The sequence below is a fragment of the Eurypyga helias genome, unplaced genomic scaffold (genome assembly GCF_000690775.1).
Source record: "Eurypyga helias isolate BGI_N326 unplaced genomic scaffold, ASM69077v1 scaffold34071, whole genome shotgun sequence".
Lineage (NCBI taxonomy): Eukaryota > Metazoa > Chordata > Aves > Eurypygiformes > Eurypygidae > Eurypyga > Eurypyga helias.
Genome location: NW_010229557.1, coordinates 17964 through 41904, shown reverse-complemented (window position 1 = coordinate 41904; position 23941 = coordinate 17964). Strand labels below are relative to the sequence as shown.

Genomic DNA, 23941 nt, shown 5'->3' with positions numbered 1-23941 from the left:
CTTCAAGGCCAGGCTGGATGAGGCTTGGAGCAACCTGGTCTAGTGGAAGGTGTCCCTGCCCATGGCAGGGGGGTTGGAACTGGATGTTTTTTAAGGTCCCTTCCACCCCAAACCATTCCGTGATTCTATGATCGTTTAGTCTGCACTGCCAGGGAAAACAAGGGGATGAAGCCAGAGGGACAGGGATGAGACAACTGCAGAGGATGGTTCCATAGAGGTACCCCAGGAGGAGGAATAGTGTTAAGGGCTGTGTATTTCGAATGGCCCTTCTGCTTCCCTCTCCCACCTGCCCCTGCTCAGGCATGCTCTTCAGACAGTGCCTGCTGCCATGCTGTAGGGAGCAGAAGGTAGTTGTTACCTGTGTACACAACAGAGAGCTGACTGGAGCCTCAGGGACCTGGGAACGACAAGTGGTTTCTCTCTCCAGCACTGCAGAAAATTCAGCCATTTGAATATTTTCGTAAGGTATTCCACAGGACTGGCTAAAACATTCATCCCCCAAAGGAAAGGCATGAAAACCCTCAAACATTAAATTTTATCTACTGCTACACCGACCAATGGCAGGCCCTGCATGACACCTGCCTACAGGAAAGCAAATTGTTCTGAAGAGCTTAACACCTGACTGCTAATTAGATCTCCTCAGAACTGTTTTCTGGAAGAGAAAGGGAGTATTGTTCATAAACACATCCCTCCAGCTCCTGGCAGTGCCAGCCACACCTCTTCTGCCTGCACACCCGCCGAGCCAGCCACAGCGTTGCTCCTTTTCCGACACTCGCCGGCCACAGACAGGACGCAGCAGAGCAGCGTATCTGTTTTTTAACTAAAACATAGCGCTCTGTTCTCTGCACAAGTCAGACCTCCTCCACTTTTTTCCGCCACCCTCTCAATTGGATAGGAAACAGCCAGTCCTTTCCTAGAGCTGACAGGCTCCAAGGAGAAAACGCTCCCACAGCAACAGCTTCCTCGTCAGCTTCCAACCATAAATCATCTCGCATTCTCTACGTGCTATACACATTGTTCGAGATATTTACATGAAAATGTATTATTGCTCCAGTGACAATGTTAGATGTAAGTGTTGATTTGCTGTCATCTAGCAAATTACGTTGCAGGGTTACTGCCTAGGAATAATGGCTGTCAATGCCGTACTTGCCTGGAACTTGTCACTAGGACCAGATTGCTGTGGAGGCCAGTCACCAAAAGGTTCCTTGTAAAGGGCACAGACACCAGCTTTATAATCACCAGGTCCAACGTGTGCGTCCTTCAGGAAAGCACAGTTAGGATTTGCAGCTAAGGTGATGTCACGCACTTACAGACCAGCACCACAAATAACTTGACCATGTGTTTACAGTAATTTTATTTACAAGTTACCACATGACACCTGTAGTACCACAGTTTTTATAACACCGTTAGCAGTAAGATAAGTCACATCTAAGAAGAGTAGGAGGCAGCAGAGAAAATGTGCACGGAAAACGCGGAAAAGCTATTCAGTTATAACTGAAAGCAAGTATTTTTCTACAGACTTTGAAGGCAAAGAGGAATATACATGTCAAGAAGAGCAAGTTCTTCAGCCCTGTTATTTCTACAGCATTAAAACTTCTGTACAGTGACACTTCAGTACGACGAGTGCTACACACTAGCGGTCAAACGCAAGTGGTGGGGAGATCACCATCTCGGTACGTTGCCCTTTTGAGCACCCAGAAAGGAAAACCCTTCCCTCCTCAAAGGAAAGTTATCCAGGGCTGGTTGGCTTGCAGAGCCAGTAGCGCAGAACTGCTGCTGCGGGGCCAGGAGGGTCAGAACTTAAGACTAGAGAGTTCCCAAGTATTGTGTACTCCCTGCTCCGTCTTATCTGGTCTCGAGTTAAGCAGTTGGTGAGCAAAACCAGTTGCAGCATTCCACAAGTCTTTTTACAGTGCAGTGATCTAATGAGGTTGAGCACAGCTTAGCCGAATCCCAAAATCAAGCAGGGAAAAAAAGCCCTTCCGCTCTCTTATAATCCTTGGCTCTAACGATGCTGGTGTTGAGCCTGGGCCTTTCTCAAGAGGAAAAACTGTGGAGGAGCAATTTCGGAGAAACACTCTAGATCTAGATGTGTTCTGATGATAAGACTCAGAAGAAAATAAGCTTAACGCAGCACCAGATGCAACCCTTTTCTGCTTCAAAGTACAGCAGCAGCTTCCAGAACGCACACAAGTGTTATTCAAGAGGGTTTTTTTGCCCCGAGACATCTTTAATAGTCTGGAGCAACCGTCAATGCACACGATCCGTGCTAGTGGCTGGAAAGACAATGAAAATAAAAGCTGCACAGTAATAGTTATTTCCACTGCTAACTACACACAGGATATATTGCTTTTGGTACAATGCCATTTATTGTCGCAAGAAGAAAACCAGTGATTAAGTTGAGCACACATGAATTATGCAGGCCTTTGCCATGCTGGGACAACAGCACATTATATGTAGAGAAATGTCACCAAGTCAGCTGTAAAAACAGCTTAACACCATTCTCCCAAAATACCCAACACACCCTCAAAAACAAGTTTGTAAATTAAGCTTAGCTACAAAAGAATGCTTAAGAAATGACCACAGTAGTTGTTTTTCTTAATCCCCATACGTTTGCCCGGAGTGCTGCGCTTACGCCGCACACGAGAGCAAACACAGGCTGAGAACGCGTAGTTACAGTGACATCAGCAGTATCCGTCTGTGGGAGCTGGCCTGCAAGTCTGTGTTCCCTCCGCACCTGCGGCACACCTATCCCAAATCCCGCGAAAGCATGCACACCTACCAAAACTGACAAACTTTTAAAACACACAGAACACACCAAGTCTGACATTTGAACTCCCGAGTAGATGATGTCTCAGCTACCAGTTAGAACATCAGTGAGTTTTAATGCTTCCAGGAATACAGACGGGCTGTTGGTCGAAATTTCCTCTTGAGTACTAGCTATTGAAATCAGAAGTGAATTAGGAGAATGGCTTGACTAAAAAACCTCCCCCTGACTCGTTCCGCTCACTTGTGATAGAATTGGTTCAGTCAGTCTCAAGCCAAAATTTTGAATATTCAACATTTTTGCATTTGCAGTTTTAAGGCAGAAAAACATCTTCAGTACAAGCCATTTAGTCTTGGATCCAACATCAACCACAAACCCCAAAAGGTGCGTCTCAAGTCCTTCAGTAATAGCAGATTTTAAACATTTCTATAGCATTCCCTTACAGCTCTGGGGCTTATTATTTTTTGCTAGAAAAGCCTGAATGTTGAAATAGTTCTCAGACGTGCTGAGGCATGCATCATGGCTAGGGAGACTAAGATTTTCCATTGTTATTTCTGGGCTGTGCATTCAAGGTCAGCATTACACACCTACGGTGGCACCAACAGCTCGCTGCACTGCGCAACACCGCGGTCGGTGCTACCCCGGGCACGGCGAGGACTGACCGCAGCAGAGGAGCTGCTCGGCGCTACCCAGGCTTTCTCCCCAGAGCCGTGACTGGAGGCCCAGGAGCCAGCTGCCTGTAACCACAGCCCGGCTCCCGCAGCGCAGCCGTGTCCTTGGCACAGCTTTAACGAAGGAAAAAAGATACGCAGGCAAACACAAGCTGAGCCGTGAGACCAGGCACCCTACAGCCGTGCAAGATAAAGTAACAACCGAGGAGGGAAGTCACTCAGAGCAGGAAAAGGACTCTGGAGAAAAAGACCCACATGGAAAGCGTCAAGCCCTGAGGAATAGTCACTGGAAGGCAGTAACTCAGCCAGACCAAAGGTCAGCCCAGTCCGGGCAGCAATGGACGGAGACGCGGAGACCCAGTATTTCACCTCGTACAGTTGAGTGTCGCACAGACTCGCAGAAGCACTCACAAGGCAAAGCTCTTTTGAACTCTATTTTTAGACGAGAGTGCTGCAAACCCAACATGCTGTCAAGGTATTTCTTGCTCTTTCCTGGGAAATCAGACATAGAATACTTTTAGGGCCCCTTCTTTCAGCCTTCATACACAAACATGAAGGTGCTACGTCTGCACCAAGTAAAATGAAAAGTTAGAAGGATCACACATTTCCCTGCCACATGAATTACTGGAAAGGGAAGGAACTTCAGGAAAATGGGCTCTGTATGTGTGTGTGTCGAGAGGAAGAGGAGAGGCAATTTTAGGGAAGTAGCAGGAAGCTGTCAGTATTGACAAGGTATTTAAAGATTCAGAGCCAAGAAAAGTTTTAACCAGGGACTGGTGGACTTCAGGCAGAAATCCCCAGGAGGGACAAAGACCCACTGGAACACGGTTTCCTGCCACATCTTAGCCAAATGCATTGCTCCTTTCTGTTCCTTACTCCTGTTTTTATATTGCCTTCCCAGAAATCCACGCACAGTGAGCAGATCCCATGCTGTACTTCCAGCAGGAAGAGCCTCAGGAGACCTTTCCAGCTTTCCTGCTTACCTCTTCAGTGGATGCACAGTTTAACTATCAGAATCAATACACTGTTGTTCACCATCAGAAAGCTCAGGAATCCTATAGAAGGATTTTTGGAATAACTGGGACTTATTTAGACTCACTGTGAATAGGAAGACAAAGAGAAAAGTAAATTGTCGATAGCAAGGCGCAGCGAAAAGACAGGCAGCGCTCTGGAAAACACCTGAAGGAAAGCCATCAGCGTGGTTAGGTGTAAAGGGGGAAGAGGAGTTACAGGACAATTCTGATACCTGGCTTCCAAGATCGGCCTCCACGTGAACACCGCACGAGTGGGGCCACATTTCTGACGGGGGACGCGAACGCTGGGCACCTCTCGTGCCTGGCAGAGCACGAGGAGGTTGCGCAGACTCACCAAGGCTGCCTTTGGCACCGGAGTTCAAGCTCTGGAACTCTCCTGAAGCTAGCTGGAGTTTCACGTGCGAGGAAAAAGCACATCAGAGCAAGATAACCACCAGCAGGCACAGCACGTATCCATGGCACAGAGCTGGGAAGTCTTCTACACGCCTCCAACCGTTTCCTTGTTTTTTAAGCTTGCCAAGTATTACATACATGCAATTTAGTAGTAAGAATAAAATGAAACACACACAACACACAAACTGGCATATTTGCAGAGGAAATCCTGGGGTTAGAGCTCTACAAAGCTTGATGCCATCCAACCTACACTAGTATCTCTTCAGATAAGCAGGGCCTGTACTCAGCAGTTCCTTGCAGCCTTCGCCTTTGAGTGCACCCCGGGCCCCAGCGCAGGCAGCTCAGCTTCCAGAGCATCCAGCCCACACAAACCCGCGCCCAGCACCCATCCCTGGTCCCCGACTCCAACAGTTTCGGAGTGCCCGTTACACTTGGGGCTTACAGATAGAAAGGATCAGTGTCCCGCCCTGGGGAAACATGGATATTTCAAACTAACCCTACTCAAGGGTTACGAAAGTGGTAAGTCAATCAGGAGCTTGTCAAAACTTCCACCGAGACAAGGTGCAGTTAGTTACACCCTGAAGTAACTCACCCAAGCACGGGCAGCTGTGAATAGAGTGTTCGGCTAGCGGGAACAAAGGAAGCGAGAGGCAGCTACAGTCAGTGAAGAAAGAACACACATAACCCCACCTACGGCAAAAATGAAATTCTGCAATATTCTGGAAAAAATGACATACTGTGCTGTGAAAGCCAAAGAGGGAATGGAGAGATGGATTTTGACAAGCTAATTCTTGGAGTTGTCACAGAACTGTCAGCTACAGATAAGCTCGCTTTAGCTTCAGGTCACATGTTCTGTTTCTGTATTAATCAGAGAAGTTTCTGGCTGCCATTATCCATCCAGCTACACGTTTTCAGAGTTCAGTTCATTGCCACAGTCCGATTCTAGGCTAAAGCACCCCATTCATTACAAGCCCATCACAGTGCCGTAAGCTTACCTGCCTTGCTCCCAGAAATCACCCCTTTCAAACCCTTGGCCCGAGAAAAATGTTTCTTAGCAAACCAAAACCACTTGGTGTCTCCAAGTGCTGCTCACGGCATTATTTTCAAGATTTCACGGGAACAGGGCGATAGCTGCGTGAACAACAGCGTGAAGCGTACAGAAACCTGTGAATCATCGGGCAGACGGCTCTATTCGCATCACGCTGAGCTCAACGGTTCGCAGCACTGATGGTCTCCTAACCTGGGTGCAGCAAAGCCAGAGCATTTCCGCCTGTCACAAAGAAACGTCACCTGCGGTTTCTGGATGGCTCCCCCAGTTCTGTTTCGGGCTGGTACAACCATGCAGTGGAACCAGCACGCTGGAGTGCGTACAGATACTGAACGCGGGCTCCTCGCTCCTGCCGTGTCCCGGCGACAGCCGTTCCGTAGGTAAGCCAACGTCACAGGCGTCCGTGGGCATTCACGGTTTGTAAAGCAGCAGGCTGTTTTACAGCAAAATTCCGGTCATTCTAGACATGCACGGTACTATGCCGATTTGGTCATACAGGGACACAATTTAATGATTTTCTTTGCATTTGTTTTTACAAGATTCAGATGCCAAAAACAAAACAGAACATTAAGTTACCTGATTTAAAAAAGAAAATCACATACGTTTACAACATCAAAAGAATAAGACGAAATATAAACCTTTGCTACTTACAATTGTTCTATACAGATTAACCAAATCACAAATCTGTCACAATATAAACGTTTAATTGTTACAATGAATAAGAACATACAGAAAATGATTTTTTTTTTTTTATAAAATCTTCCTTTGCTTTTTTATTTTACACTTACCATTAACTAAATTAGCTATGCAGGACCTGTGGGGTACATGACTAAGAAGGCACCAACAGTACAAAGCAAAGACAAAGCAGTTTGAGTATTTTAAGAGTGCTCTACACTGATACAACACAAGAAAAGGCAACAATAGTAAGTAAACCAGCTGCAACCTTTAGAAATTTGTTCTAGATTTACAAAGATAGTCCGACTTTTACATTTCCTCCAATGTTTCACTTGGCTTGATCACAGCACATGCTACAAAAACCATTGCAAGCTTCACTTTACTAATGTGCACTTTTCACTAATTTAGTGTCTTCATTTCAATTGTTAACTAAACCATTTTGAACCACAAACGTATTTAAAACTTAGTAAAAGGATTGTTTGGAGTTTTTTGTTTAAACCACTGCATTTACAAAAATATTTCCCCTGAAATCTGGGATTGCTTGAAGACATCGCTGTACAAATATAAAAGTACTATGCAAGGGCCCAAATTCATGAGTATATGGTGTGTATGTATAGACCTATATTTATACCATATCACTGTGCTGTAACAACACAATAAATTTATCAATAACCAAGGACTATATAAACTACACTAACGTAAGCAAATATATATTAATAAAGTTTAAATCTATAGTACAGTTGCTCAGCAAACAACTCGGACATGGTATAAATATATCGTAGCATATTACAGTGGGCAGCAACAGCAGGATTTTCTTTTTCTCGTTCTGCAAGGAAAACCGTGCTCAGCTCCTCGGGTTTCATTTGGCCACTGCTGAGTTACACCACCACTGCTACTCCCGAAAGCTCCTCGCGCACCACACCGCTCAGCCCACGTAGCGCCTTGCACACTTCAGATCTGACGGAACGCGGGATCTTGGCGAGGAAGAGCCTGGCGACAGTCAGGACAGCAGAGTAAGATGCTTTCTTGCCAAAGCATCCATGAGAATTTTGTGTTTGCATATTTTTCTTCAGCTGTAAGGTTGGAATGTTTTTGACCGTGAACTCTTTACATTCCTTATTCCCAAAACATCTTTACCATGAAATTTGCATGTTACTTCGATTAAGAGTTGCTGTTCTCCGCTCTGAAATATGAAAACTACACAGCGAAAAGAAAAAACAACGTAAAATGATGAAATAAGCGACCTAACACAGTGTTGTTATAGGCACCTTCTTTTAAACTCTTCTCAAAATCTGACCCAAAAAATCATCATGCTCCTGCATTTGAGGCGTTAACGAATTCAACCCAACCATGCTTACTGAATTCAGCAAGAGGGCGATGAATGCGGCTGCTGACAGACGTCAACCGGATTCAGCAAGAACTGCAATGGAAGAAAGCCCAAAAGCACCAGACGTTAGGGAAAGCGAACCCTCGGCTCCTCACGCTGAGCCTGAACGCGAGGGCAAGCCTACGCCTCCCCAGAAACCCAAAGGTAAAGATTTTAAAGAGAAGGATGAAGTAAGCTGCCAAAGTTCTTCCCTAGTAAATTAAAACTGAGGTCTCACGAACTAATTTCAGTAACAGTCATCTTCCCAACCACACCAAAAGCGATGCGTGTCACGATGATGATCGTACAAGTAGCAGAGATCCCAGAAACATTTCAACCTTTCAAAACTGAGCGAGAAAAGCGTTTTGGTAAAGATGTGTAGAAACGTCCGGAGGAATTTCTACACGTTATCAACAGTCACGTGCATACGTCTGTAGAAAGTGTTGTTAGCATAGGTTCCACACCACAATCCCGTCATCGCTGCGCAGTGTCCCGACGATGCTCCTACCGTGTTCCCCGCAACAGAGGTGTATGTACCACAAGAACTTCCCAATAGAAAATGCCCTTTAATGACGAACCCTGGCTTCTTAAGCATTAGTTTTGGCGGACTAACACTTAAACAATAGGAAAAAGAAAATTTTGAAATGGAATCTTGTAAGCACCCTTATCTATTGAAGTCTAAAAGTTAATGGCTTTCTAGGTTTCTCTGACAAGCAGACTAAATGGTATGAGGAAGCCTGGCGTTATTAACCAGCAAGCGTCCTTGTATACTACAGTAGCAATTGAACCTGATTTCCATTCAAACGCGTTACCCAAGAGGAAACCAAAAACTAATTCTTAATGTTAATGTGAAGATATAAGATTCAAATTTATTTCCAGGAATTACAAGTGCATTTTGTTCATATTAGCAAGCAGTCTTTATACAATCCATTCTTCACTGCTGCCAAAGTAAAATGAGAAAAAGACAGCAGAGATATGAAAAGCTAAAAATAGAACTATTTTTCCTAAGTTATTTGTTGAATAGCATTTCAGTTGAACACAACTCAGAGGTAACAATAGATTATTTTTTTTCTCAATCATAGGCATGTGGCACTTAGACAATCATCTTTGCACAGAAAGCTTTAACAGTCATGCGAGGGCACAGTAATTATTTTAAACAAGGCAAATTTCTCACCACAGAGAGCAGTGGGGAAAGAAAAGGAGGCACTGCACTGGAACATAACACCTAGTAAACTCCACATTATACAATTTCAGTAACAAATACTTGAAAAGATCATTAAAAGGTATACAATTTTAAACATTATTTAGTGCTAGCTTTGTTTGGTTGTCCTAACTCAGCATTATCAGAAGAGTTTGATAGTACTTGACAACAGAACAGTACTTCATGTCACGAGCTCATGGAGGCTTGATTACAAATCACCATAGTGTAGGTTGCAAGAAATGAACTTGAGATGCTGACATGCTGTAGGAGCAAAAGTAAATTCAAACTTTCTCATTTAAAGATGCAGTGTTCCTCTCCGCAAGAATTCTGAATGTCAGTGATTAGGCTCAAAGGTAAAAACTATCAGTCCTCACTCGGAGCATTTCATTGGTATGCAGGATGGAGACTGGGTTTATTAACATCATCGTTTGGTTTCTCGTTTGCCCACCACTTACGGATGCCTTCCAGCGAGAAAAGCATTCGCTACTAGCTCCTCATGCCATTACGCGCTTCGTTAATCTTCCACCACGCAGTGAGTAAGGGTAAGTTGGCGAGCTGCCACTCGTTCCCTTTGCACGAGTCTCAAACGCTACCTCGTGGTACGAACTTTGGAAGTACTATGCCTCCAACACGGCTAAACTTTACACGATCTCTTTTAGAAAAGGCAGGGAGAAAAGGGTACACATTTTGCCAATACGTGGAAAAACTGGTTCTTGGATGAATTCAATTAAGTTGGGTTCCAGTGTGGCTCTTCGGCTGCACAGAATACCTGTGTGTACAGCACAGGACACCCAAACAAGTGCACAAGCAAGATTAACATGAGCACGATTTATGCTGTAACCCACAGCGTAATGGTATCAGCTCTGCCGGATGCTAACCATTTCTACTCAAAAAGGAAGTGCAAAAAATTCTGGGATGTCACTGACTTAAAGTGCCCTGAATAGTAGCTTTTCTAAAAAAAAAAAAAAAAAAAAATGCCAGCGACTTCAGTAAAGTCAGGAAAACATAGTTCGTGGTGTAAACTTCTCAGAGGTTAATGAATTATCTTCTTGGATATTGATCCAGGAGTGAAAGGAACCACTGCATCTTTCAAACCAGAAAGCAAGCGGTTAAAACACGGCCAGCAGTCGGTGCCCTCAGGCACAGCACTGCAGCAGGGCAACAATGGGCATTACACAGGAGTGTCAATTACAATTCTTCAGGCTTAAGAGATTCATTGAAAGCATGAAAAGCCAAAACTACCAGGAACTGCCCTCCTGAATGGCTCAAAGGAGTTAGTGGGTAAGCTGAGAGAGGCCACAGACATGACCAACAATAAAGAACTGGGAAGAGGAACAGCAACGTTTGAGCATGCCCAGTCCTTTAAGTCCTTGTCCTACAAAAAAGAGCAGAGACATATTTCAGTGATTCACGTTTTACCATCACCCTTTAAACAAGCACCCTTTCCTTCCGCTTGGCTTTATGTACACCACGTTTATCCCGAGTCAGAGGCAGCACGACCAGCACACGTTAAAAAACGGGTCAGAGACAGCGCATACCGGTACGTTAAAGTTAGAATTTTAAATCTTCAAAAGACTAGGAAGATTAATCACAACCAACGAACAGAGTACATTCTTCAGTCATCTGAAGAACCTGGTCTTTTCACATTGCTTCTCAACTCCAAAAACTACTGTCAAGAGGGAAGTCCCGAGCCTCCAGAAAGGGCACACTCAGAAGGGCGAGTGGGTGACGGACAGGGCGGGTCTAGGGGCGCACACACGCGCTGTCCATCTTAAGCCAACTCCTGGGGCTTGGCCTTCACCAGGACGTCAGCTGCCCATGTTTGAACTGTTGTCACGCGGGACAGCTAACACTTCTAACCACAAGTGACCAGGGCAAATGCCCAGCATGCCATCATCCAGCTGAGTACAGTATTTGAATTTCAGTGTCACATCAGCCAAATCAACACTCCAGAGTACCATTTCAAGGTAACGTTTTTAGCAAACCAGAGATTTCTGTTAGCACCGGAATCTTTATCCCTGATATGGCCTAGGCAGGTACCATCCGGGCAAAGAGGCAAGCAGGAAAGGTCATAAACTACAGTTTACCACCATGTCAGTGGTTTGCTCTTCCATTCTTCACGCTACGGCCTGTTAGCAACAGGCCTCACCTTACGCCTAAAACCCTCTCGCCTCCGTCCAGACCGTGTACATGTACTGCTCGTGCCTCTTGTACCAAAGGAGCCTCGGGAAACACGGCTGGGAAGTAAGCACCACGCCTGCTGCTGTGTCCCACCGCCCAGCTCATCAGAGCCAGATGTGTGAACCTCAGGTTTACCTAACTGTTAATTATTGAAGCAGCTTCAGATGTTAGCTCTAAGCTCAAACGCACACATATGGTATTTCTAAAGAACAGAATGACTTCGCCTGTGACCTTCTACACATCTGAATGTTCAAGTCAGTGGCAACAGAAGGTACTCTAAGGAAAAACTATATTTTCAAAACTGTACTTTCTTTCATGGATTTCTTGCGGTTCACTGGCTCAAAACCTAACCTTTCTGCTGGAACCACCACCAAAATCCAGTGACTGCAGAACGCCGCTGCTGACAGAGAACAGCACTTTTGCCACAAAACAGGCAACCCAGACTAGGCTGTCTTCTTTTGGTTGTGTTTCTTCCCCAGTCACAAAACGGACACTTTAAACCATCAGTATCACAGGAGTTTCACAAGAGTAGATACAGGGAGGAGCACTTTTACTCTGAGGGTGGTGAGAGACTGGCACAGGTTGCCCAGGGCGGTGGCCAATGCCCCGTCCCTGGAAACATTCAAGTCAGGTTGGACAGACTGAGCAACCTGCTCCAGTCGCAGAGGTCCCTGCTCAGTACAGGGGGGTCGGACTAGATGACCTTTAAAGGTCCCGGCCAACCCAAACATTCTATGATTCAAATATTTTAGGTATTACAAAAATTATTCATGTCAGTATTTGACCACTTTTGTACGAAACTACTTGTAAGCCTCATGGTGTATGAAGGCCAGTTACCTGCACTGGGTTTTTGGTTTGAAAAAAAATTCGAGGCAATGAATATGAATACATTTCATTCTAAAGTAAAGTTTTAAATCTTAAAGGTTAGGAAGAGTAATCATGACCAATCTATGAATATTTAGATACTATTCTCATTAACTCACACTATTTCAGAGGTACTTAAAACTTAAGTTGAATCCTACTGAAGCTTCCCCCATCCCACCCCCCTTTTAAAATAATGAGATTTCTTCCCTGTGCATTACATTTAAGGAAGAAACTTTTTTAAAAGCATTTGAAGCTGGATGACAAAAAGAGTCTGTAATTTATGAACACTTCTCCCTTAAAATGTGATTTGTTTGGGGGTTTTCTGAGGGGGGAGGTGGGGTGTGGTGGTTGTTGTTTAAATAAATTTGCATTTCAAAGTGTCACCACAGCCTTTATTCTGAGAAGCACTATTTAAATGTAAGTCTTACTCCTTCAGTGTAACCTAAAAACCAGGTAAACACCTCAGACAATTGCCTGGATTCCCTCTGACACTCCAAATCTCCGGCAAACCTAAACTGTTCCTTCACCAACGGAACAGGACTGAGGTCAAATGAATAAACATCAAGCTACCCTTCAACAGCCAGTTATCATACCAATGGGGAAGTTCTGCATTTCACTAGGGGTAACAAAGCTCCAACATTCTTCCCCCTGCCCGAGTTGTTCCGATTGCTGCCACTTTACCTATGCGCAATTTAAGATCGATATCCTGGCTGGAATCTAGCAGTTTCCTCAAAAATCAGTTCTTTCAGCTTTTCCTTCGGCAGGTCATCCAACTCCATATCAAACTTGAAGGGTGCTTCGGCTACAGGCTTAATAATATAAAGACACATCATTAGTTCTTGTCATATTACTGTTCTGTTGAATTTCAGGTAATCCTTGTGGGTAAAAAATACCTGAAAACGCGCTTCCCGGAAGTATCTAACACTGTGCAGTCCTTAAGGAAGAACTGTTAGTCCTTCCTGCGCTTCATGCATTAATCTACCACATTTAAATCAACCCACAGCAAGTAGCTACTCAAATCTAAACCACAAGTTAAAGTGTTTGTTAAAGGCTCATAACTTAGCATCCACCTGAAGCAAAGTTACCTGAAACCATTTTCTTTTTGGAATAAACACAGCTGTCCCTTAAGAAAAACTGATGTTTCCCTCCCCTCCTTCAGCAAAAGGGATCCGAAATCTCATTAGAGCTGTACACTTCCCTGCAGCGAGTTCAGACTGGGGAGGGGGGAGGGTTTAAGTGCATAATCTGAGGGCAAACTCAGTTATTCTGCTCCTTTATCTCAGACATTACGGCCACAGTGAGCTGAGAAGTTCCATTTTCAGGAGAGTATCCCCTGGCATCTACTCACTGTGCTGCGCCTCCCAAATGTTGTACTAGGACAAGAAATATTACGTTTTGGTAAACTGCCACAATTCATTCTGTAACTCCATAAGAGCAGCAGAAACACTATCCTTAAACTAATGAAGAAAATAACCCACTGCATCATTTAATCAACATTTACACTTTAACAATGTCTTTACCTCATCACTTGGATCATAATACTGCTCCAGATACGGATGGGCTAAAGCTTGCTCCACTTCAATCCGCTTATGGGGATTAAAGGTCAACATTTTATCCAACAGATCAAGTGCTGAGAGGAAAAAAACAAGCGAGCAAGAGTTTAATGCACGCTCCAAAGTACAAAAGTGTTATAAACACGGAGACTACACAGAAAACACTCGCTACCCTGGGCTGTGTGCTAATTTCAATTTACGGCTGGAATTCCCCAGCCCAGCAGCGTGTTTCCTGTAGCTTGGGCAGAGTATCTCCTCTGTCCATCTTATCAGCGTGCCTCAGTTACAGTTTCCTTTGGCAGGATCTGGTCGAGCGGAGGTAACACCCTTCCAAAGGCTCTTCAGCGTCAGAATGCACGTCGAGGGAAGAAATGCAGAGCCCCACGCTACAATCTGCCTCTAACTACAGCAGAAATTGAATAGATCGGGCTTTTTCTTCACTCAAATGGATGCTTTGGATTTTTGTGCCAAAAATCCAAACCAAGAGAGAGCTTTTCTGAAATGAGTAAGCAATCAAGAATATGTTTTTATTCCAAAATGAAAACTTGGCTGCTTAAGGACAAAAATGTTGTCCGGAAGTCCTTGGAGTTCTAGATCACCAGTGGGCTATTACAGCATAGCAGGCAGCGCAGAAGATGCTCACCAGCTAAGATGCAAATACACTCAGATTCATGAGATTCAGGTAAAATCTACTGAAGCCAACTTGTAAAGAATCCATGGAGAACCTGAAGATGCAGTAAGAAAGCGAGGCCTGATGAAATTCTGGACCAGTGTTACAAGTACATAGTTACTGCAGTTGTTCAGCTACTTGGATTCCAACACATTTTCCTTCTCCAAGAAAGGAAAACAGAATGATTATAGTAGCAAGAAGCCTGAAGATACCTGCAGTATCCTAAATTCCCTTCCATTTCCTCTCTCCTCCCCACACCATTTATGACACAGAACTTAGAGGCTGCTCACTGCAGTAAAGGAGCGGTCGCCCCGCACTGGGGTAAGATGCCTACCAAGCACTGCAGAGGAGCCAGGACTTCACTGCATTCAACAGCAGCTTGGAAAAGCTGCAAACTTGCACAGCAGTGAGCATGAAGTATTTTGATGTGGTTTTCTCAAGGCTGGAAACTCACATGCTCCACAATGCATTTTACTGAAGGGATGGACAACAGCGCTTTGAAAAACAGCCCTGTCAAAGCTGCTCGGAGGATGTAGGTGAAGAGGTGCTGCAGAAGTTGTGCAAGCTGCAGGTTCCCCCGGCAGCTCAGCCCATCAGCACTGCTACGCTGCGAGTGGTCAGGAGCCCAGGGTGAAGATTCTCACGCTGATGAGCACTATTCTACCGGCACAATAAATCACTGCTGTCTCTCTCAGTGAGAAGGATAATCAGCGCTACTCAGTTCTGTCTGCAGAAATCAGCTTCCACATGGCAGTGCCCTACCTGATCGTATTCAGGAAGAGTATGTTATCATACCAGTTTTAAAAACAGTGACTTGTGGATTGTGTCAGAGCGCGTGAACCGTTTGGGTGAACCGTTTGGGTGAACCGTTCTGTGAAAACGGCCCCCCTTCAACTGTAGGAAGTAGAATTTTAAAGGCAAGTTAACAGCTACTTCGCAAAACAAAATCCTATTTACCCTTTACTAAAGCCTCGTTAAGAAAGGCAGCAGTTAAAGCCCTTGCTCTCCTAACTTTCGCTCCACTTCCCATAACTGAATTTTTTAACCCTTTAAATTTTAACCTTTCACACTGCCAAAGGAGCCACTTTGACCTTATCCTGTTTGACCCAGAACTGACGCGCAGCCTGCACATACCACACTGCGTTCAGCAATAAGCAGCTCTCTCACACCTGGTTTGAGAAACCAAGTTCAGCATTTGTTTGAAGCCTACGTCAAAACCCAAAGCCCACGTTCAGTAGCGCATCACGCTTTCAGGGACAGTAACAACTGAGGAGTTACGTTTTACAGTTAAGTTAAAGATCAAACACCACAACACCCAAGAGTTACTAAAAATTGCTTTAAAACCACAGGCCTCATGCTGGTCTGTGATTTTATAGTAGATTTATACTGACGCTTCAAAGGACCTGCATGTTCTACTTCCAGTACAGATAAATTCTTAGAGCGGTTTTAAAATCCCCCCCTGCCATTACTTCATTACTTTCGGCCCTCCTTTCCATTTCTGAAGATCCGATAAAATGTAATAGAGCAAAAAATACCTTTGGGGTCAGCGTTCGGAAACAGCCTGTTCCATGGTACCTTATTTTTGTGTGGTAGAGAAAGCAAGTAGTTTCTGGCCTTTAAATTTATTATACAGTTCAAATCTTCTTGGGAGGGGGATCCAAGTATACCTAAAAACCAAATACAAACAGTACTGCATTCAGTGACGAACACATTAAACCCATTATGTCACGGTGCCGAAACTCACATTAAAACTGCCGGGAAGAAGATTTCCGACTAAATGTTTTAAGGGTACAGAATACCTTAGCATTTTCATAAAAACCCTTACTAAAAAGTTATTTTTTCTTGTAAATAAACAAATGAAGGCGTTTTCTAACCATCAGTAATCTGCTTAAATGCTCCAACTAAGTGACATATCTGTAGGATCCCGTAGCTGCCCCCCGGATCAATGACTTGCAGCCATCGCTGCAGAAATAACTACGGGGGACAGATGACGTGTCACACGCCAACCAACAAGAGGAAGAAATGGGTGACCGAGGCAGCGCAGCTGGTACTAAGCGCTGCGTTGTAGGAAGCTTACCAAGGATATGGTTAAGTTGGTCAAGGTAGTGTTTTCCTGGAAAGATAGGTCTGTTGGAGAGCATCTCTGCCAGAATGCAGCCTACTGACCAGATGTCAATAGACTTGGTGTAACCCTGCAAGTAAAGCAAAAAACACGGTTTTGTCAGAGGCTGGTGTACAACTGCAGCGACACGTTCCTTTAGGAACCTCTGAGGGTGCACGTGGGCTTTTCAGACGAGTCACACTTGTGCATGCTGTTGGGTTTTTCTGCACAGGATGAAATCATTAACAACTGTGCCCAACCACTACTCCGAAGGGGTGGCAAGAACTGAAGCACGCAAGAGACACTTTTCCACAGCCATTCTCTACATTTAGCTGAACATACTACCAACCGCACATTTTTGAGACTCCCTAATTTTACAGCAAACTTACAATAACAAATCTCAGAAACAAGCTATTCTTCTTAATTTTCTGCCTCCTAACAGTATGCTGAACACATGTGAAGAAAGTCATCCTTCTTCCTAACAGGATCTAAGTACCACCCAAGGAAGCAGCCTGCAGCATCACAGGGGTGCAGGGTGACAGACTGTTGGTTAGCTGCGTTGCCAAGCACAACAGGTAAGGAAGTAGCGAAGGTGATGCGAGAAGGCCAGCAGCTGTAAATGGGATCAGAAGAACGGAACGAGCGGCCCCATTCTCATGTGTAGGGATAAGCTGCGTTATCCACAGGCAAGCAGAGGCACACTGGTTACACCAGGCCCTGCCTAACGGGCAGGTTTACCTCAAGACCCATAAGCTGCCTTGCCATATTCTCCCCACAGCCCACTGCTCCCCTCCCGTTAGCACGGAGCTTCCAACATTGAACCCGCAGCCTCCCCTGCACGGGCTCCTGAGGATGTGATCGCTTGGCCACTCGTTTCCTTGGCCTTGTAATTCTAAAAGGGACCAGGCTACAGGCCGGGAAAATTGTAGGTTGATTGCCTCTTAGGAGGCTTTCTTGTAAAAGCTGCTGATCAATGTATATGGCTACCCAGAAATAAGGTTAAGCTGCCCTCTGCTCGTGGCCCCAGCGTAAGCTTTATTGACAAGAAGCTGAGAAAAAACCCTTGACGGGTCAGAGAACTGTTTGCTAGAGGTGCATGAGGCTCTGCTGCCACCACAAACCAAACCCAGCCACTCGTGAAGCGCTAATCCCACAGAAACAACAACGTCACAGGTATTTTGCTAACAAGCGCGAGGCTGTAGAAACTGATGCGGAGGTTAGGAAGGAGACCCCCTGCTCACACCATACAGGGGCTGGACACACCCTAAAACAGCCACAGAACATCATAACTCCAAGTATAAAAAAACCAAAGGGATGATTTCATTAAGAGCAGGGGAACGCAATTGAGACTGACACACAGCAGAGATCACACGCCTTCAGAACCAGATTCACCTCATTATACATTCTAAACCCAAATCATGCTGTCAAGACAGTGTTAAGGCAACATTTGCAAGCCTTGATGAAGACAGCAGTAAAACGCTCTCGGTACTGGTACTTCTGTCCTGCCCTGTGGAAGAGCATTTGATGGAAAGAACTCTCATAATGGGCAAGGAACTGGCCACGTGGGAACTCACACACAGGATCCCTCAGTTGTGGCATCCAACAATTGTACCTGGAATCACAAATCTACTGCAAACACTACCCTGTCTCCTCAAGACTACGCGTGCACTCTCATCCTAAGAACACGGACGCGGGGGAAGCAAATTGGCCCTCACAAGTGAGTAACCATCAACAGAAGCCCCAGGCAGGGCGCTAGGTTCTTACCTTAGAATTCAGCATGATTTCAGGAGCCCTGTACCAACGTGTGGCCACGTATTCTGTCAAGAATCCTGTGTGGTCATGATCTGGGTCTGCAACACGAGCCAGTCCAAAGTCACAAATCTAGATAAAAAAAAGCACCTATTAGATATACAGCTTCCAAGAGTCCATCACCAACAACTCACTCTTCCCCTACCTGTGACGTAACACCTACCAATACAGTGATGGTAACCTGTATTTTTAGAAATAAATTATTGCACAAAGGTTAAGAAAATCGTTTTGGATTAAGTACAAAGAGTATCCCATTAGGCCAGGCAGGAGCAGGGAGAACAAACAGTCTGGGGAAAAAAAGATGTTCCTGGTGCACAATTCATGTTCCACTCTGCGCTTACTTAACACCTTCTCTGCCAGGCAGGTGGCAAGATACACTGCTCCAACCTGTTACTAACAATTTACCAGAAATCAAAAAGCAGTCAAGATTTCCAGAACACAAAGTTACCGACTGATATTTGTAGCAAAGTTCCATACCCCTTTCTACAAAAAGTACCATTGTAAGTGCATCTTTGCATGAGAAACATCCTATCCAATCGTGACATGATGGTAGACTGGACAGATTTGAGGTTGCTGAAGGAAGCACAAGCTTAAAAAAAACAACCACAAGAAAAAATTTGTCTCAACCCTGTATCAGGAAAACAGTTCTATCTAACCATGAGACAACAAATGAACTCTGATCTGGACCAGTAAGTTCAGCAAAAGGGAAAAACTGCTTTTGTCTATACTCTGGTAAGGAGCCCCATGGCTGTCAGAGCTCTGTAAGTGTCCTCTCTCCAGAGAGAGATTAAGAACATGGGAAATGTGAAGACAGGCAGCGTTCTGGAGTACAGCATCGCTCCTTTCCTACCTTCCAAAAGGCAAACAGCAAGCTAGTGGAGTAGGACACTAGATACACTCACACGCTTTTGCTGCTACCAACACATACCAGGGTATGGCAATGCTCGACTTCTGCACACGGTGTATCTGCATGACAGAGCGTGTACTCTCACAAAAAACAGTAGGGAACAGTTAGGAGGATCCCCTGACGAACATGTTTTATAATAGCTTACTCTCTGATAGCTAACTGACTACATTAAACATGTAGTTCTAATACACTGTAGTCGATAAAGGCTAACGGACAATCCTACCAAAACCACAGAAACCTCCTTGTGCCCTGGCAACCTAGTCCTTCATTCTCCAGGAGGGACAGCCTGTGAAACAGCTGGCAGGTCAGTTAAGAAGTGATCCGGCTGACAAAAGCTGCATCTGAAAGACACACTCAGCAGCTGGCTGTTAAACAGAGGGACTGAAGAAAAGGCAGTGATGAAACTCATAAGCCAGGCTGCATGGGATGGCTCCAACTAATAGCTAGGTATTAAAAAAACCCAAACCTTGAATCCTTAGAAAACCAGACTAAAAAGAACCCTCTTAAGCACGTCAAGGTTTTCCCAGGCTACAGAAACAGAGCAGCTGCCCTGTGTGCAATTAGCAGCTTACATAAAGAGGTTCAGCACAAATAATCAGAAGAGTCTCCTGTGAAGACAGAAGCAAACAGACTGTAGAGAACAGCTTTGTGGACTTCAGAAAATAATTACGCAGGCAGACAAACTTGTTGTAATCTCTTCCTCCTACCCTCAGAAGAAAGCTTCGTAAGACTGCGGGCAAGGGGATGTGCAGAATTAGTTTTACACATCAGCCAAGTGCTAGGGTTTGTTACTGTTAAGACAAAAGACGACACTCTGCAGTCTGCAGTGAGGAGAAAGAACTGAATTAAAGATTGGGAATTTCGACTGAAGTAGCAAAACACACAGGGGACGGCAAGGAAGATCAGTGACAAAGAGCTCATTAAAATGCCAGAAAGTCCCTGCCACTATCGCAGAAACAGGTTAAGCAGAAAAGAAGAAACACGCGTAGTGGGAAAGGCACCAAGGTGGAAGGAAGAGCTGGCGGTTAGCAGTGCGGGCACAGCTGCGGAGCTGCCCAGGAGCAGCAGCGGAACACGAGGAGCCAGCACAGAGGCCAGCACTCTGCCGAAGCCCCCGCGCAGAGGCCGGGCACACAGACTGACTGCACCCGGTGAGGGCAGGCAGTTCTTGCCCTGTGGCAACAGAACATTTAGCAGAGCAGCTGCCCTCTTCAGGGGGAATAAAAAACCCCACAAATCCGAGTCTACCACGCCTGCTCAAATAATAACTGGTGACAGTCACAGCCCAGAAGAAGGTAGGCTTCTCAACCAAAACTAACACAGAAGAATCTGTGAGTGCAACGTAAGGACAGGCAAAATCCTCTTGGCATTGTGACTAAGTCACAGCGGAGAATAAGACACTGCGTAGTGAAAGAACCAGGTACGTCAGTCAGTGCTTCCTGCCTTGGAGAGACAGAACAGGTGCCTCCAAGAGAAGGACTAACTTGTGCACTGAATAAACTAAATGCCAGCATCCTATTTATATATTTAGCTCCCACTTCTTGAAAACAATGTTCTTGTAATCACTGTCAGGTATGCGTTTCCTGTTTGGTTTAAACAGACACGGCTTTAAATTGGATGAAGCTATCAAGCAGATGGGAAGATTTATGAGGATCACATGACAATTTACTAAGCAAATGAAATGGCACCCAGCAGCGCTACTCGTGCTGAAATATCTGAAGGTGTGTAACCAAGTACTCCGAGTATCTATGTATTTGTATAAAGGGGAAAGAGCCTTCCATTAAGTTAGTTGTCAGTAAGATGGTAGTTGGAACAGTTGCATCTCCAGAGTAACTGGCCAAGTCCTGAAACAAACAGCATCTTGCAGTTTTCTCTAACCCCCCTCCTCGCCGCCTTCCTTTCAAGCTTAGGGCAGTATCTAACAATTCTTGGATGTTTAGTACTTTGGAGTAGTCACTATGTAGACAGAAAAGCACGACGGCTACAGTGTGTTCGAGTTTTAACCAGCTCAAAGCAGCAGCTTCTCAGCTCAACGGGTACACTGAAGACACCGCAACCCACTGAGAACGGCGGCTGAGAATCTCTTTAAAACAACTTTGACATTATTGCCACTGGCCTAGGAAAACTACAGGGTCGTGATGAAGTCATGCAGCTTATTTCATTTACAAAACAGGTAGGTGTCAGATGCAGATTTCTAAAATGCTGGATACTACTTCAGAGTATATTCCAGCCCGCAGCACATCAGGGTACATTCATCTCGTCCACGGGAAAGCCAGGCTGCGAAAGAGAAGGCGCGTATCTTTATTACCCAGCACTCTGACTGCAGAGACATTCCTAGGGAGCAGTATTCATGGCCTCTCAAATCTAAACCTGTCACTGACAATATGTAACAAGAGACAGTAGTGAAGTTGAATAGTACTTTAACAAACTATTATTCACTACGTGGTTAACTCACATTTAGGGTCTCGTTGAATCTGTAGAACAGCCTAAAGATACAGAAACAGCTTCACGTTCTGCGCTTCGGCCCTGAGCCTCGCAGCTGCTTAGGGCAAGCTGCAGCGTTGGCAGGCAGACTGTGCCAACAGAGACTCACACGCTTCTTCCCTGAAAACGGAGTGGTCATCGCGTTTAAGGGAAAAGGAAGGAGCCCTTGCTGCAGCCTGTAGGACTCTCAGCTCCAGAAGAGACCAACCACTCTCCCTCCTAACACCATTAAAGAAAGAAGCTAAGAGCATTGCCACGGAAGATGAACAAACTTCCTCCTTTCCTTCTGCCGAAAGTGTGATTTTTAGTTGTTCGCTTTCGCAGTACCGCCGTGTTTTGAGTTCATGCACAATTACCACCCCTGTGAGCATGCACACGCACACAGCTGACACAGACTTGGGGAAGGGCCCGAGAAGAAACAAGTCTGTGCAAGTTCAGCATTCACCAGACAAGGCCTAACGCGTCTCAGATTTCTCTCCAGTTCTGCTGTTTTAGATGTGGCACTGGTACAACACCAGAGCTCCCTTTAGGTTATGAAAAAGCATACGCTCTGCCACACAGACTACCAGAGTCTGCTCTAGGGGGCACAACTGCAGTGCCATGCTGGTCCTTTAAACCTTACAGAGAAATTGTACCAGTACGCACTGAGCTCATACTGCATTGTTCTGCCGTCCGGGGAGCTCACCGTCCTTTTCATGACCATCTCACTGTGCTAAAACATTGCCTTTATGATTTTATTGCCTTTAATTGCACATAACAGAGCTACAGCCAAACTGTTCTTTCCTGCTTCCACGGCACAGCCGTCGCAGATTTTACTCCACTTCTCTCACGAAGGGGTTAATGCCTTGAAGGGATCTGATGTGATAACAGCTGCTGAAATCCCCCAGCAGGAGCCAGAGGTGACCAGTCCTGCAGTACTGTGCCTTAGGAAACGCCAACAAGTAGCAGTGGGAATGTAAAGCAAACTGACCATGTAGCCAGTGTTCAGCACGGAGCAGCACGTGAACAGCAAGGACTGTCTTGGAATTGTGATGTTGTACTTGTAGGGCCAGCAACTAGTTTACATTTTTAAGAGGGTGGGGTTTTTTGGTGTTGGGTTTTTTTTTTTTAAAAGGAGAAAGCTACAGGTACTATAAAAACAAAGTATAATTAGGTGCAACACAGTATGCAACACACACAGTTGCACCACATCAAAGTGATGTGAGCACTGTAACCTCGCTCCATCAGCGGCCAACAGCAGATATATAATGTGAACTGTAAATGGGAACATGCTCCAATGCTTCCCATCTTCCATGACCTGCCACCATGGGACTCGAGACCAGAGGTAGCATTCAACATCTCCTCCTTCTCCTGATGTGTTCGGTGTTTTTGTAAGTCACGTGATCTGCAATATCTACGGTGCTCCCTGGTCCCAAATTCCTCAGCTTAACAATGCTGCAAATTAACCACCTTGTCCTTTCATCCCGAGCATGCCACCTGCTCCCTTCACTCGCCCCCAGCCTTTGTAACAGGTAAAGACAGAACAACTGTCCTCTATTCACCCTCCCTGTGCCACTAACCCAGGCCCACAGTATTCTTTCCTTTCCTCAAGCAGCATCTTCCAGCAGAGGAGACCTCGGCTAAGCAGTTCTTCCTGAAATGGAGAGAAGTGCTTTGAAGTCCTGGTCTCCTCATTCTAAAAGGATATCAGAGGGAGAAGTATGCCAACCATGATCACCCAGAACTGGAGACTCAAAACCAACACCAAGTCAGAGAATGGCATGTTTTCTGCTTTATTCTCTATTTCTGTTCTAACTCTTCACACCTGGATTGCTTCACTGAAGGTCACTAAGCACTGAGCTGGTATTTCCCAAGAATCACAGCAGCTCCAAGACCATCCTTCTGGAGTATTAACTAGTACAGAGCCATCACTAGAAACAAAAGTGAGGAATGTGAATTGCTGTGCATTTCATCAGCACTGAATTTCACATGCCAGTTTAGTTGCCCACTAACACGAAGTCCGTTTCCAACACTGAACAATTAACGAGACGAGGCAAGACTTGAATTATGCAGAGCCCTGAGTTTACTTTCTAGGTAAACACAGCTCTGCTCCAGACAAGTCTTTTCACGGGGCTTTCAAAGAGGCTGTTTCAGTGTCAGCCTCCAGATGGAAACAGCGATGCACTCATTAGAACAGCCTAACAGGGAGTTCTTAGTCACTTAATAATTATTTTATCA

At 45.2% G+C, this 23941-nt stretch overlaps 1 protein-coding gene across 1 annotated transcript in view; it reads right to left on the bottom strand.

Annotated features, from left to right (window-relative positions):
- Positions 1 to 8317: 8317 nt before the first annotated feature.
- The window catches only part of MAPK1 (mitogen-activated protein kinase 1), a gene marked incomplete at its 5' end in the record, with an annotated part of 17417 nt that continues 1793 nt past the window's right edge, over positions 8318 to 23941 (bottom strand). Inside the window, 6 exons of the mRNA XM_010160456.1 lie at positions 8318 to 10530; positions 12882 to 13009; positions 13721 to 13830; positions 15959 to 16090; positions 16501 to 16615; positions 18289 to 18405. Coding sequence (XP_010158758.1) covers positions 12893 to 13009; positions 13721 to 13830; positions 15959 to 16090; positions 16501 to 16615; positions 18289 to 18405 — 591 coding nt within the window. The remainder of the gene's footprint in view (positions 10531 to 12881; positions 13010 to 13720; positions 13831 to 15958; positions 16091 to 16500; positions 16616 to 18288; positions 18406 to 23941) is intronic.